We start from the raw sequence: 14,608 nt of genomic DNA on the forward strand, positions 1-14,608 counted from the left end.
TTTACTGGCGCACAAAGCAAGTTTGACACCGTTCGAGAATGGACCTAGTATCGAGACTTGTGGAACGCTACAAGTTTTCTGCTGTAATGTAGGGAATTTCCATATAATATTTCACATGTATTATAAAAATATGTGCTATACTGCGTTCGGGTTGGTTAGTGATGGACTATGGTGCTTTCCGATTTGAGCACAAATTCACGCCAGTATGACTCATCATTACTGCAGAAAACTGGTGATGTTCCACTAGGTTCATTACTCAGTCTATAAATCTTTATGGTCAAAATTGCCTGTTATTACAAAAAATAATAATTGTGGTGTTCCACAGGTCTCAATATTAGGTCCGCTCAATGTGATTGTCAAATTTACCGGGACAACCTGTTTGGTATTGTTTTGATTTTACATTTCCTTGGAAGATTGCAAATTTGACTTCAAACCGCCATCCTACAGCAGTACCTTACACACAAAAGTGCAATTTTTAGCCTCACTTTTGTTCATTTTTACTCATCGTGATTCACACCAGAAGATTAGCTTGAGAATAAAATAATTAGCAGCCTGTGCCAACATGTTCGCATGACTCCCTCATCTTCCTCTTGTCGGCAGGCCGACCCGAAGGAGGTTATCCGACTGGTCACCCGGCACGTGTCGGCCTACTCGGGCTGGCCCGAGGATCTGCAAAAATTGATCGTGCAGCTGCAGACGTACAATGAGCGATTGAGCGACTACACGCAGGCGCAAGTGCTGCAGGGTCTGGGCCGTGGCGTTGACGTGCAGCGCTTCAGCTCCGACCCTGATTACAAGAAGGAGACCATCCTCGGCTTGGCTGAGTGAGTCCTACGCAAAAAATATATATGTATTTATTTTTCCGTTTTCGAAAGTCTGACCTAAAACTAACAGAATGACATCCAAAGCGGTATTTCCCATATGGAAATCATGTAAATCTGGTTAATCTGTTACAGAAGTATTAAAAAAAAAAATAGATTTTTATAGATAGGAAAATAATGAGTAAACTTTTTGCCCAATTGTGTAAAAGAAGTTTCAAGACCTATCTCACAGTCCAAGCAAGCTTTTATTAACAACTCAAGGCAATAGCAAGTTTACCGGTCTGCTTGGCAACACTGACATGCCCACAAATTGGGGCAACATTGTCGAAAACATCCTTTCAAAATTTCAGCCTTCAGAAGTCCTCATGTATTATGTCAATATTTGCTTTGAGATGTATGTGTTTGTGTGTAGCACGAATGATTGGTCATTATTTTGCCGTCCTCTGTGTTTGCGTGTTCTTAGGACCCTGGATGACGGCGTGTATGGCATCTCGTTGTCACTGGCTAAGCGCTACCGTGTTCCTCTGTGGGAGGTCCACATGACTCATCTGGAGTTCCTTTTTACAGACAGCGGGTATGCACATGCACGCGCACGCACGCGCTCACACATACGCACACTCTCTCACAGACATACAGTGATGCAGTGCATTTTTCTTTTCATCTTGTGCAAATTGCTCAATTTTGCCTCATTCAGACAACTTTACCCAACTTGCCTCTAATGGACTGTACGCACTCTTACGCGGGATGGGAGTCAACTTTAGCTTTAATCACGGGATTGGGACAGGAATATCCAACACTAAAGGGAAAAGAAACCTTAGAGTCCATGCGGAAGATGGGTGGGGGTGACGAACTTATTTTATGTAGCTGACCTCCAAAATGGCAGTGGGAATTATTCTGAATGGGAGCAGGATGGGATGACAGTCGTTTTCACCGGGACCGGATGAGACAGGGTTTTTTATTTAATTTTTATTTCAATGGTCTGTAAAGGGGTTTTTTTCCTCTGGGGGTGAGATGCAACGGGACTGAAAATCCACTTCCGTGTCACCCTCTCACACATACACGTGCACCCATGGCGGCCACATCATTAGGTACACCAACCAAGTTGGACACCGTTGTGTAAGTTACATGGCACCTTCGCCTTCATTGTGAGCTCAACGTGCAGGTTTTTTTTTCTTAATACTGCTAATTGGCATTCAGGAAATACATTGAAGTGCCTTGGTGGAGGTACTTATGCTCAGTTTATAGTGTCATCTGGTGAGCATATATGCACACACTGGGACTCATTTGTTTCAATTGACATCATTTCTTAAATAAGGGCAAGTCACTGCAACCTTTTGTATATTTACCTTATTTATACTTACAGCCCATTGTGTTTTAAAAACTGTGTGCCGGGTCTGCATATGCATTTGTATGCTTGCGTGTATGTGTTTGAGCACGTGCATGTAAATCAGTGAGAAATATTCGCCCTGTCATGACAGGATATAAGAAAATGCCTCATGGATTGTGTTTCATGATAAATTATAACCAAGAGTGGGCCATGTGTGTGTGTTTTGGACAATTATTTGTAAAGCCGTCTGTGTATTTGTGTCTTTGGGCATGTTATTGATTGACTGCATGCGTGACTGCTGTTAATATTGTAAATGGAGCTGGTGGAGGCCACTGGTTCATTGCAGAAGAGACTTTTGCTTTATTTCACCGAATAGAAAGTGTGGCCAAGATAGATTACACTAGCGGACCCCGACCGCGACATTTGGTCGCGGGCTACATACATAGCCAGACAAAAAAAAATATATATCTTGTCTTTCTAGTTTTTAGAGCAACCAGGTGTCTTTTAAAGCAGGGGTGTCCAGATTCGGTCCTCAAGGGCCTGCTTTAAAGAATATTCAGCTCCCAAAGTTTGTTTCAGTGAGTGTCATGAAAATTGGTCGACATGTCTATCATTACTAGACAGGCCCACCAAAAAGTCTCAAGAACACATCCCTGAAAAGACACAGGAAGTCCGCCATTTCCGTTCGCAGCAGCCATTTTAAAGTCATTTTGGGCCTTCCCCGGGGTTCATTCAAAGAATATTCTGCCCCCGAAGCCAGTTTCACCCAACGACATCAAATTTGGGACACATGTATATCATGAAGAGTTCCACAAAAAAGTCTCGAGGGGCTGTGCTTAAATGATACATGAAGTCTGCCCTTTTGGTTTGAAGTAGGACAATAGTAAGATAATCTTGGTGTTTTTTAACGGGCATTCAGAGAAAAAAAAATCCACCCCCAAAGTCAGTTTCACTTGGCAGTATGGCATTTGGTAGACATGTATATCATGAGTAGTTCCACAAAAATGTCTCTAGATAAGAAGCCATGCTAAAAAGACACAGGAAGGCTGTCATTTTTGTTTGAAGTAGGACAATAGTGGATCATCTTGGTGTTTTTCATGGGACATTCAGAGAGAAAATTCTGCCCCCAAAGTTAGTTTCACTTGGCAGTCAGAAATTTGGTAGGCATGACTTTCATGGGTAGGACCCACAAAAAATTCACAAGAAGCCATGCTTGGAAAAGGCAAAGGAAGTCTTCCATTCCTATTCCTTATCAAAAATGCGAAATGATCAGTTAGGCTGATGTTGTGACGTTATTCTACATATGTGATGTCCCTCATTTTTTCGCAGTCTGTCCACCAAGGACATCGAATCCCGCAGCGAGTCACTGGGCCTGTTGGCCACGCTGAAGAGCGACCCGCAGAGCTTTTACGGCCACATGAGCAAGTACGTGCTGCCCAGCGTGGAGGGCAGCGACCTGAGCCGGCTGCTCTACTACTACACACTGCTGGACGCCGCCGGCTGCCGACCGTACATGGCCGCCGTCGCCATCACGCCTGACAGCCACATCAAGTTGCTCAAGAAGCTCCGTGCTGTGGCCAGCGGTGAGTTGCCAATTCAATTTGAGAAGTTATCATCACACATGTACAGAAATAGTACAGCCAAGAGAAACACGACCAAATGACTAGAAAAGCCTCTTGGAAGTGGATAAATACAATTTCATGGAGCAAATATTCAAATTTAGGTTGCTTATGTTGGTCAATGCTTCTGGTGCTCTGTAGTACTTCGCTTGCCCTGACCACTCACCACTGGTCAGTGTCCTCTCCAAGGTGGTTTGTGAGCAAGTTTCACTTTGTCACCGCTTGAGTGCGCAAAGTTTACAATTGAACGGCTGGTGATGCGGCGACCGGTCTCTGAGGACTTTGCGGAAAGGTCAGCGGGGTTTTTCACGCCTCACTTGCGCCGTCTGCTGTGTGATGACGCTGCAGCTTTCCACACATGCTGCCGGCTCACGCGCAACGCCATTGCCAGGTTGTTGTTGTTTTTTTGCCTCATAAATTGTCACAGAGAAGCTCGGCTTGTCTCGGTTGTTACTTTCCATGAGGCACTTGTGCTTTTATTTAGTTGTTAGTTTTAAATGTGTTTGTGTGAATGTTTTAGTTCTCAAATTATTTTTTTAAAAACTCATTTTTTTTCATTTTCTAATTCTTGTTTGTTTACACGTTAACTGCTCATTTGTTTCCACTTTTGCATTTTTGTTTAAATTTTAACACGACGCTCGTGAGGCTTAAGCAGTTTAGATCAATATTTTTTTCAATTGTCAGATATCAATTTTGTTAATGATATTTTTTCCTTATCTTCCTTTTCTAATTGCAAAGGTTTAATTTACCTTATAAATTACCCGGACACATATAAAGCATATGTAATTGATTTTTTATTGTCAAGCAACCGAACAAAATTCTTTTTCCGGTAATGCCCCACATGATTGGCCGCTTGTTGCTTGGCAGAATTTGTCACCCGCAACCATCAAACTGCCCCACCTGCCAGCATCATTAAAAATGCATATACTTCCAGTCTAATGTGGTTTAATTGTCGGCTGACGGCACCCCGCGTACGGGCAGACACATGTGAATAAATACATGTGAATGTAAAATATACACTGTTGGGAATGACACAAAAGCACACGTTGTACCCTATTTGTGTATGCGATTTTGCTCACAACACGATACAGACGGACATTTGAGTGTGTGAGTGGGCGGGGGAGTGAGCATTCGTATGAGTGCAACCTCCTCTCTTCTTTGCAGCTCAAGCGTCTGCCTGTGTCTGTCTGGCGTGTGCGTGTGGGTGCACGCGTGTGCGTGTTTATCACGGTTTGATGTGTGCATGCGTGTGTGCGCGCGCGCGCATATGTGCATCTGCCACCCATAGGCGGGCCACCGTTGAATATTTCAAGCTCAGACAGGCTGCCGTACTAATGCGTTTGTCTGTCTGCTTTACAGCACGCATGACGCAAAGCAACAACAGCAGTCACGTGCATATTTTGTGTTGGGACTATACATCAAGATGGAAAATATAAATATTGTATTACTGTTATTTGAATATTAAAAAAAAAAAGCTAACCTAGCATTGTTGCACAAGGCTCCAAATGAAAAAAAAAAGAACATTTTTTACATTGTGCAGATGCAAGTAACCATCGTAAAGTGTATAACATTTAAAAACTGTTACAAACAAAGAGTTCAAGATATTTAAAAGATGAGTATAGACATAAGACGTCGCTTACTAAAATTACTAAAAGAGCGAACAGCGCAAGAGCAAGATTTTGGAAAACAGTTTTAAAAAGGCTCTGAAAGACTTGGTATGGGGAAGGCATAGTTTTAACCTGATTTCTGGTAATGGTCAAGAGTCCCCACACTCATTTTATACAATGTATTTATTTTTAACTAACCTTTCCTTTTGAATATGCAAACCAATAACACGGCAAATTAATTTCTTTCATTTGGTGGCAGGCTTAAACTACCGCCACCTCACGGACGAATCCCGGGACCCGCTGGCCGCTCTCGAACCGGTCCTGACCAGTCAGAACGTGTTGTCCATCTCTAAACTGGCCCATCTGCTGCCGAGGCCCGGCGGCATTGGCCAGGGGGCGACATTGTCCGCCAGTGCGATCCACGCCACCTGGCTGCGCAATTTGTTCTGGAAGGGCGACGCCCATCTGCTCAAGAGCCCGCCTCTCAACGAGCAGGACTACCTGCACGCCTATGACACCTGCGCCAAGTACCTGGACAGGCTGCTTCCTGTTCACGCCGTCCACTTCCTGGATGATATCACCTTCTCCACTGAGGCCATCACGCATGTAATTAAGTTCCCATTTGCAATTGTCATTATTTCTTCATTGCGCTCGAGTAACACAATTATAGCAGCCTGTTGTTTTTCCTCCTCCTGTTGCTCTCCACTCTCCACCAGTTTTTTCTAATCTGACTACTTTTTTGCCCCCCCTCCCTCCATCCCTCCCTTGAGTGAGCTAATTTCTGCCTCTCCCCCTTTCAGCGCCAATTAAAGTGTAGCACCCAGCAGGCTCCACTATGCTCCCCGTGCGCACTTTAACTTGCACTTTATCTCCCTGAAACCTGCTGTCACGCCTTTCTCCATCAACTCCGAGGGGGGGGAAACCTTGACTCCTCTCACTGACTCCCTTTTGCCCCCCCCCCCCTCCCCTCCCTGACACGTACTCTCCACACATGATGGATGTCTCCATTTCCCACAAGGCCACGGGGCGAGGGCACAGCTGACCGCCCACTGGACCTTATGTACTCGGTGTAATGTTTTTGTCAGAAATTGGTGGGAAACGCTCACTCTCTCTTGGCCTTTTCAGATGATTCATCAGAGAGAGAGAGAGCGTTTTTAATGTTTAAACTTCAGCTTGTAGTTACTGTTGACGCCGCTTACTCATCCACTCGACACTTTTAGGCCCGCCGCGTACTGAGCCGCCCGGCCGAAAGCGACTGGACAGAACAGGCTTTGAAAAAAATGACTCCCCCGCCGCGCATCAGACAATTGAACCTCGAGCGTCTAAACCAAATCGCTGCAACACAAAAACTACAACACTGCAATTTGAGAAATTTACATAGATAGTTTTGCAAAAAAAAAAAAAATGATGCTATTGTCAAGGAAGAACATCTCCCACGTTGCAATGCAGTTTAGACGGTTTAAATATTGGATAGCTGCAACGCCAGTGGCCGATGGTCCACACTCCCAAAAAAAAGGTTACGATTCATTTACCTCATGAGGCTCTTGTAGTGTGTTGTCATTCTATCTATTCCACCTTCATTGCAAGGTCATTTTGGCTGGAAAAAAAAAAGGTGCAATTCATTCACACCATTAGACTGTGTTTGTGTGTGTGTGTGTTTGTGTGTGTGTGTGTGTGTGTGTGTTTCCTTGAGACAGAATGAAGTCTCCCAGCAGCCAAAGGCCTGCTCTTTTCCTATTGAATTGTTAACTTGCTCATACCGGATCCAATCAATCACACCCTGCTGGTAGCTATCATCTGTGCGCGCGCGCGCGCGCACACACACACACACACGCTTGCACACACACCCAAGCTTGCTGGGGTTATTATTGCTCACTTGTTGGTTTCTACCTGCCTCTTAATGCCTTGAATGTCCCTGTACAGTGAAAATAAATATGCCTTGTCAATTTGACAACACGGGGAAGACCGTATGCAAACCGAGGCATCAAAATGGTGACATATCAAGCCACCCTCGCCATTGTCAGGTTCTGTCGGCGTGTACACTGAAGGTGCTGAGACCACGCCCCACTCAACTGTCAATCAAGTTACCCCATCGTCAAGCATTTGTTTTTCTGCTCACACGTAACTACGTGTTAAACTCTTATCCTCACTCCTACCCTTTTTAATTGTGTCATACACACACTCACGGCTAACGGGGCACCCTAAAGCAGCCATGCCAGGGACTATCCGAAAGGAAGATGCGACTTTGGAATGTATTTTTCCTATAGTGGGTGAAGGACGACACATGCCTGAGCCAGAATGGGTCGTATGCCACCACTTAAACTACGGCACAAAAAAAAAATAAAAAATAAAAATAAAAAAATTCATCATCTTCACACGTGTACAATCTATTTGGAAACAAATCATTGGCGTTGGCCAGTGTTGAGTGTACATGATCTTTCATAATCAATTGATGTCATTCCCTTCTATTTGGTTTCCAGCTCAGCATCCAGGCGCGCTCCGAGGTGCTCCGGCGAGCCACCAACACACTGCGGCTGCTGGCCGAAAAGAGCAAGAAGCGAGGAGGGCGAGCGACAGCCAGCGGTGAGGCGACCAGCGAGCGGGAAGACGCGGAAGAGGCCGCGATGACTTTGGACGACGCCCTGGCCCACCTGCACCAGTCGCAGGCCCACTTGGAGACGATGAGTCATGACTTCATCACGTCGTTGCGAGACAGCCCACAGGTAAAGGCCGTCTGCATCTGCCGCATCACGTTCACACGTGACTGGACATACTTCATCAACACTGCACTGAGCAAAAATGACATGACAAAACAACATTTATACCTAGTATTTTGTACACTGAGTTTATTTGTTTTATTATGACATTTATTTTATATCAGTGCACTTTGTATTATTTTGTGTAGTTTCTTTGTTTTCTTTTTCTGCTCATTTTGTGTTCTTCTTTGTTGTCATTTTTTTTCACATTCATGTTTTATTCTTTGTTTTTTCAAATGTTTTTCTTTTCAATTTTCCAAATTGGCTTTTTTTAGATTCTGTTTTATGTTCTATATTTTGATTTATTTTGAGTTATTGAAGTGATATTTTTAATATTTTTGTCTTGCATTTGTAATTCGGTGTTTTCCAATTTTTAAATTCACTTGAGAATTGCTTTTTCCAATTTCATATCATAATCTTTCAATAATATAAAATATAACAATGTAATTGCAACTTACTCTCGACCAAAACATCTTAAAATAGTCAAGTTTCAATATTTCAGTTTTTTGATTCATTAAATATTTTGTTTATTGAGGTGAAAAAAAAAAGAATGACCAACAAATTTGGACTTAAATATCACTACAATAATATATAATTTCAAATGCAATAACTTAAAAATTTGCCGATGTGCGGTGGTGCCTTGAGCTGGAATCTTTTTATCTATTTAATGATGTTATTGCAACGTTTTTATCAAGTATAATATTATAGAATTCTATTTTATTTATTATAAAATTCTTGCGGGGTATTACCAGAGCCTGGAATGGATTAATGGCATTTGCGTTCATTTTAATGGGGAAAGATGATTTGAGTGTGTTTTGAGTTGTTAGCATGGTCACGGAATAAATTAAACTTTCATCTCAAGGCATCAATCACTGCAGTTCTTTTGGGGAATTGTTTGAATACGCACACACATAACTGCACATAAATACTGCTGTCTCTTGCCTCTATGACGTATTTGGCGGCATTCTTTGTTGTTTTTGCTGCTCTTCCCATTGTGGATTTTCTATCCTTCCACGCTGGAGTGCGTCTGTCGCGCTCTTTCTCACGAAGCAACTTCTCCTGCTGTCACCTTCCTGTTGCTGCGTGTGCACACTCGCGTGCGGACGCACTCAAGAAGGGAGGTTATGATTTGGCAGTGTTGCTATGCAACGGTGAGATATGGGTAAAAGACGGTCATTTCTGACTCTCACGCTCTCTCTGCATGTTGATCACATTGAAACCCCGATTTCCACTTTTTTGTTTTTGTTTTTTAATCGCTATTTTATACACACGGTCCTTTCACAAAACAAAATATGATGTGATGACACCCACACACCCACATACACACCCAATGTAAAGCTGCTCTGAAGCCATTGTGTCCTCAGTTCGATCTAATGGCTGAACAATCAAATTGTCCTTTTTGTTACTCACGTGGATCCAGATTTGCTTATTTCCGCTTTTATCTTTTTCGCCTCGTCTGACCCCGTTGTAAAGACTGTCAGGGAGCGTGCATGCTTCTAAGCCGGCCGACAACAATAAAGTCTGCAGCATCACATCGGCCATCTGGGCCCAATTGGACCCTTTCCCGAAAGACTTCCGAGTGACTTACGACAAGAGGCGAGCGACACGTACCGAGTGCAACTTCAAAACTACTGGCCATTTGAGCTGCGGGCCAAAACACTTCTTTTCACTTCACAGCCATCCGTCAAAACAATACAAAATAACGCGCTGAATATCGCCCCTGTGACAGGCTGCCGTTACACCCTGAGGTTTTAACTACCACAAATGTTTATCGCCTGTAGGGCCTTTATTGCAATGGCTCCTTGATGGCCTTTTTCCCGTGAAGTGTAGCCAAGTGCATTGTGGGAAAGCGTTGTTACAATAGACCATATTGTATTGCTGCTCCTTGCTTTTAGCTTAAACGGTCCTAAGTATATCCATTTGGTACAATGGCGGCACTGTTATGCCCCTTTCCATTTCATTTTGGTTTGCTTTCTGGTCCATCCCAGGAACAATTGCGGGGCTACAGCCGACTTTACGATCTGTCCCGCTCCGAGAGGTCCAAGGTCCACGAACTGGCAGTCACCATGGCGACCGACGGCCAGCCTCTCCAGAGTATCCGCCAGCTCCTGCACATCGCCTTGGCACAGCAAGACCTATCGGTCAAAAGTGTGCTGCAGGACGCCGTGGTTAGAGTTGTCGCTGTGCTCAGGTACCCTGTGATATGATTTATTTATTTTTTTGGTCATTTTTTGGTGACAATATCAAGGTGCAGCAATTATCGGTCATGTATTTAGTTAACTCGTCAACCAGTTTTAAACGCTCTCTTCTTTGACAAAATGCAGTCATGGTATCACAATTCAGTTAAGTTACTGAGTTAAGTCATTAAATTGATAAGCTACCATTCAGCCCGCCGTGTTTCTTTTTTGGAGTTTGTGGCGGTCCAAGGGGACGGCCCAAAATTGCTTCCATTGGCGCTTATTCTGTCAGATGGCCAGCAAAAAGCTGAATCCATCAGTGACGGACTGACGGACCTTCCATCGATATTGACGGAAGAGTGTAAATGCACACTTCTGATAGTTTGTTCGTCAAACACGAACAAATTAGCAACTAGCTAAGAGCTAACCAATTCCAACCAATCATAATGTCCTCATAGGAGTGAGAAGCTCAAAATACCAAAATGATATTTTAATAATTTTTTTTTTATACATTGATTTCCTTGCACAGCGTTGCATTTCAATTGGGTAACTGAAAGAAAAGACTTTGATTTCCTTTCCTGAGTGCTTGTCCCCCCCCCCCCCCCCGACACACATCTTCTTTTGCACCTCTTATCTTAATGAACTCTTATGTAAGACCATTCCCATCATTTTGCACTCACTTTTCTGGTTTCTGGTATGCGTGTGTTTGTTTTCAGCGGCGACCCTGACATCCTGCCAAACCACACAGCAGCCCTCGACGTGCTCAAGGCCATGGCGATGGCAGTGCACAGCAGTGTACAGGAGGGGTACGTCGTGCACACATGCCCACGCATTGGAAACACCGTTTGATTGACACTGTCAGAGACGTGTTAACGCTGTTTATTTTTATGCTTGTCACTATTGAAAAGATTGTTCCTGAAAATATGTATTAGACTAGGTTCGCTAGAACGCTAGGGCTAGCTAGGTAGTTAGTAGGCTAGCAAATTAGTCATTCCGATAAATGCAACAATGGACGGTGAGAGACTAGTCAATTAGTTAATTAGCTAGCCTACTAGCAAATGGTTGGTTGGTTAAATGTGTAAAAATGCTTTTTTGTTGTAAATTTTTTTAGTTGATTTTTTTAATCTAAGATTGCTAGTTGATCAGCAAGCAAAAATTTAATCAGTCAGTTTAATGTAGCATTTTGGTAAGCAAACAAATATTTGTAGGCTTTCACAAAAATACATGATTGGTATTGGCTTGCTAGACATCGAGTTAATTATTTAATTAGTTGATTAATTAGTTAGCATAAGACAGCAATTCTTGTTTGATATAATTAGCTAGCCAGCTAGTTTGTCCACCAGCAAATGAGTTAGCTACATTGATTCAGTTGGTTAGCTAGCAAATTAGTTAGCTCGCAAATTATTCCGATTGCAAACTAGTTGGATGGCAAGCTAGCGAGTAGCCTCAACCACTTGCCATAGTTGATAACCTGTTAATTAGATTTGGCAAAAAGTAATTCATTTCTTTCTCCCAAATTAGCAAGGGTACATTACATTCAGTTGTGGAGTGTGTGGCCTTGGCGAGGTCTATTTTTGTCCAGAAAGTCTGTGTGGAAAGCTGTCTCTCATGGGACCTGACACGCACCCAATCTCACTCTTTCAGTGACAGCATGGTGAGCTCTGACGACCTGCTGGCCTGGCTGCGACCGTTCTGCGGCGACCCGTCGCTCCCGGTGCGTCCTCGCATCGCCGTGCTGCAGATCCTAGAGAGTAACTTCACCATGTGCGACGCTGATGTGCGTCTCCTGCTGCTCTACAGGACACAAGCTGTCCTCAAACACACCGAGGTAACACATGCACACACACACACACACACACGCACACACAGTATAATTATCTTCAATCACTTTTTTTTTCCTCATGAATCTGAGTGCAAGTCACTTGATTTTAGAAATCTGCCTTTTCCAAGTCCCTCATCCGATACCTCACTGATGCATTAAGAAGCAGGGAAAAAAATGTGCATCCAAATTGTCTCAATTGTCTGTTTTGTTTGTATTTGTTTTAGATACCTTTTTGTATGCCTTTACGTTTAGGACAACATTGGCTTAAACCAAGTTAACATCTTTTTACAGAAAACCAGCATAGCGGCACAAAATAATGATGCAAAAAAAAAATTAATGAAATATCCTGTCCTAAATAAATTAAAATGTAAAAAATAAGATAAAATAGTAAAAATTCAATTTATTTTTGTAACGCAGTTCAAATTATTTTGTTGCTTTGTTACCTCTAGAAATTGTGGTGCTGGGGGTGTTTGAAGTTGAGAAAGACCCCAATGCAGGCCTAGCTACACAATGCACAGAAAATAAACGATGACTTTGTTTTGGTAACGTATGGTGAAGTGAACCTTTGCTGACAATATTCCCTCAAATTTCCATTTAAATTGCTCGGCCATTCCGTCACTTCATTGACTAATTAAGGGTCTGCAGAATTCAGGTGTTCATGTACGCTTGGCAGCAGTAGACAGGTGTGTGTGTGTGTGTGCGCGCGCGCGTGTGTGTGTGTGTGTGTGTGTGTGTGTGTGTGTGTGTGTGTGTGTGTGGTCCCATTCGCTATAGCTGCTAGGCTCACGCACACACACACACACACACACACACAGAGTTGTGCACTACGGTGGAAGTGAACAGCCAAAGGGAGCAGTTATAATTAATCTTTTTTTTTTTTTTTTTTGTGAAAGGACGTTCTACACTCTGTACCTTCTCTCCTGTTAAAGGTCTTTCAATGCGCATGCAGTCTTTTTCTCGACACATTTGAAAGATTTAATGCATAACGTTTCTCTACTTTGAGTGGGGGGGGGGGGGGGGGGTTCCTCCATCCGTTCTGCTCCCCAGTTTAGGAGCAGATGGTCATCCTAAAGCGTGCTCCAGAGATGTTCAGAGTACCTCTCCACAAACAAATCTTGTGTGTCGTCATGATGGTTGCTCAGTACATGGTTAAAGGGATTAAATAGCTAGTTGTCCACTGGCCAAGTAGTTACTTAAAAAAAAAAAAGAATAAAGTCATGAGTGAGGTTTGTAATATTAAGCAAAAGGTAGTCCATTTGTCAAATTTGTCAGCAAGTAACTTTGTTGGTTAATTAGCTAGCTAGCCGGTTGACTGTTAGCTAATTTGCGTGTTAGCTGGATGTCTTGAAAACTAGTATATTTAATGATCAGTTAGTAGGATTACTTGTTCACTTAGCAAACAAGTTATTGTAGTATCAGAGTCAACTTTCAAACTAGTCATTTGGTTAGCTGGCTAGCTTTTTGTTATTAGGATCAGGCAGGCATCACTAGTTGCTTAGTACAACAATGCTAGTCTCATGTCTGATGAAGTAGTTAACTAGCTAGTTAGTTAGCCAGTTGTTCAGTTTGAAAACTGCTTAGCTAGTTAACCAACCAGTATATGCCGTTTGTTAGTGTGAAAAATAGAAAACTAACTAAGGAGTTTGTCGTGTCACTTAGTCAACTCAAACTAGTTAGTCGTATTTGACAAAATAGTTTTGTAGTTGCTCATTTGGGGAAAAAAAATAGTTAGCAAACTAACAATTAATTAGAAGTATTAGACAAAAACAGTTTGAAAAGAAGGGGCCATACTTTGATGTCTCATCAGGAAAACAAGACGCCGACAGAGAGGCCGACACTTAGCATTTAACTCGCGGCGAGGTGAAGCCTTGCATAGATTTTGTGACTTCATCTGGAGTGATTAGTCAAAACCAGCGACAGTTAAAATGTCACCCCTGTCAGGACGGGAGCGCGTCTTTTCTTCGCGAGTGTAGCGTGCACGCGCGTTAATCTATATTGTGCGCCACACGTGCCCTTTTGCCCACCAGGGCAATAATTTACTTTATTTGTTTGTGACATTTAGCAGACAAAAAAACTGACATGCGTGCGTGTGAACCCTTGCACATTAAAGGAAGGATTGTAGAATTACCTCCGCCAAGGAGGATTTCATTTTCATTTGCAATTCATCCATTTTCCAATATATCCTCATAAGGGTCGCGGGCATGCTAGAGCATATTGCACCCGCAGTCAGGCAGGAGGTTGGGTACAAGCCCAATTGTAGGGCACACATTGACAAACAACAACCATTCACACTGACAATCACTCCTAGGGACAACCAAGAGTGTTCCATTAACCTACCATGCATGTTTTTGGAATGTGGGAGGAAACCCGAGTACCCGAAGAAAACCCACGCAGGCATGGGGAGAACATGCAAACTCCACCCACCCAGTAAGGTCAGAGCCTGCAATTGAACTCTGGACCTCTACGTTATCAGACAGAC

At 43.1% G+C, this 14,608-nt stretch overlaps 1 protein-coding gene across 1 annotated transcript in view; it reads left to right on the top strand.

Moving 5' to 3' along the window:
* The window catches only part of LOC147185845 (NBAS subunit of NRZ tethering complex-like), an 86,298-nt gene that overhangs the window by 54,733 nt on the left and 16,957 nt on the right, over positions 1 to 14,608 (top strand). The window contains exons 42-49 of the mRNA XM_086104472.1: positions 601 to 824; positions 1,285 to 1,395; positions 3,478 to 3,731; positions 5,634 to 5,980; positions 7,855 to 8,097; positions 10,119 to 10,321; positions 11,024 to 11,113; positions 11,952 to 12,135. Of these exons, the coding sequence (XP_085960598.1) occupies positions 601 to 824; positions 1,285 to 1,395; positions 3,478 to 3,731; positions 5,634 to 5,980; positions 7,855 to 8,097; positions 10,119 to 10,321; positions 11,024 to 11,113; positions 11,952 to 12,135 (1,656 nt within the window). The remainder of the gene's footprint in view (positions 1 to 600; positions 825 to 1,284; positions 1,396 to 3,477; positions 3,732 to 5,633; positions 5,981 to 7,854; positions 8,098 to 10,118; positions 10,322 to 11,023; positions 11,114 to 11,951; positions 12,136 to 14,608) is intronic.

The sequence above is a fragment of the Hippocampus guttulatus genome, chromosome 23 (genome assembly GCF_054856545.1).
Source record: "Hippocampus guttulatus isolate MCC_2025c chromosome 23, RoL_Hgut_1.0, whole genome shotgun sequence".
Classification (NCBI taxonomy): Eukaryota; Metazoa; Chordata; class Actinopteri; order Syngnathiformes; family Syngnathidae; genus Hippocampus; species Hippocampus guttulatus.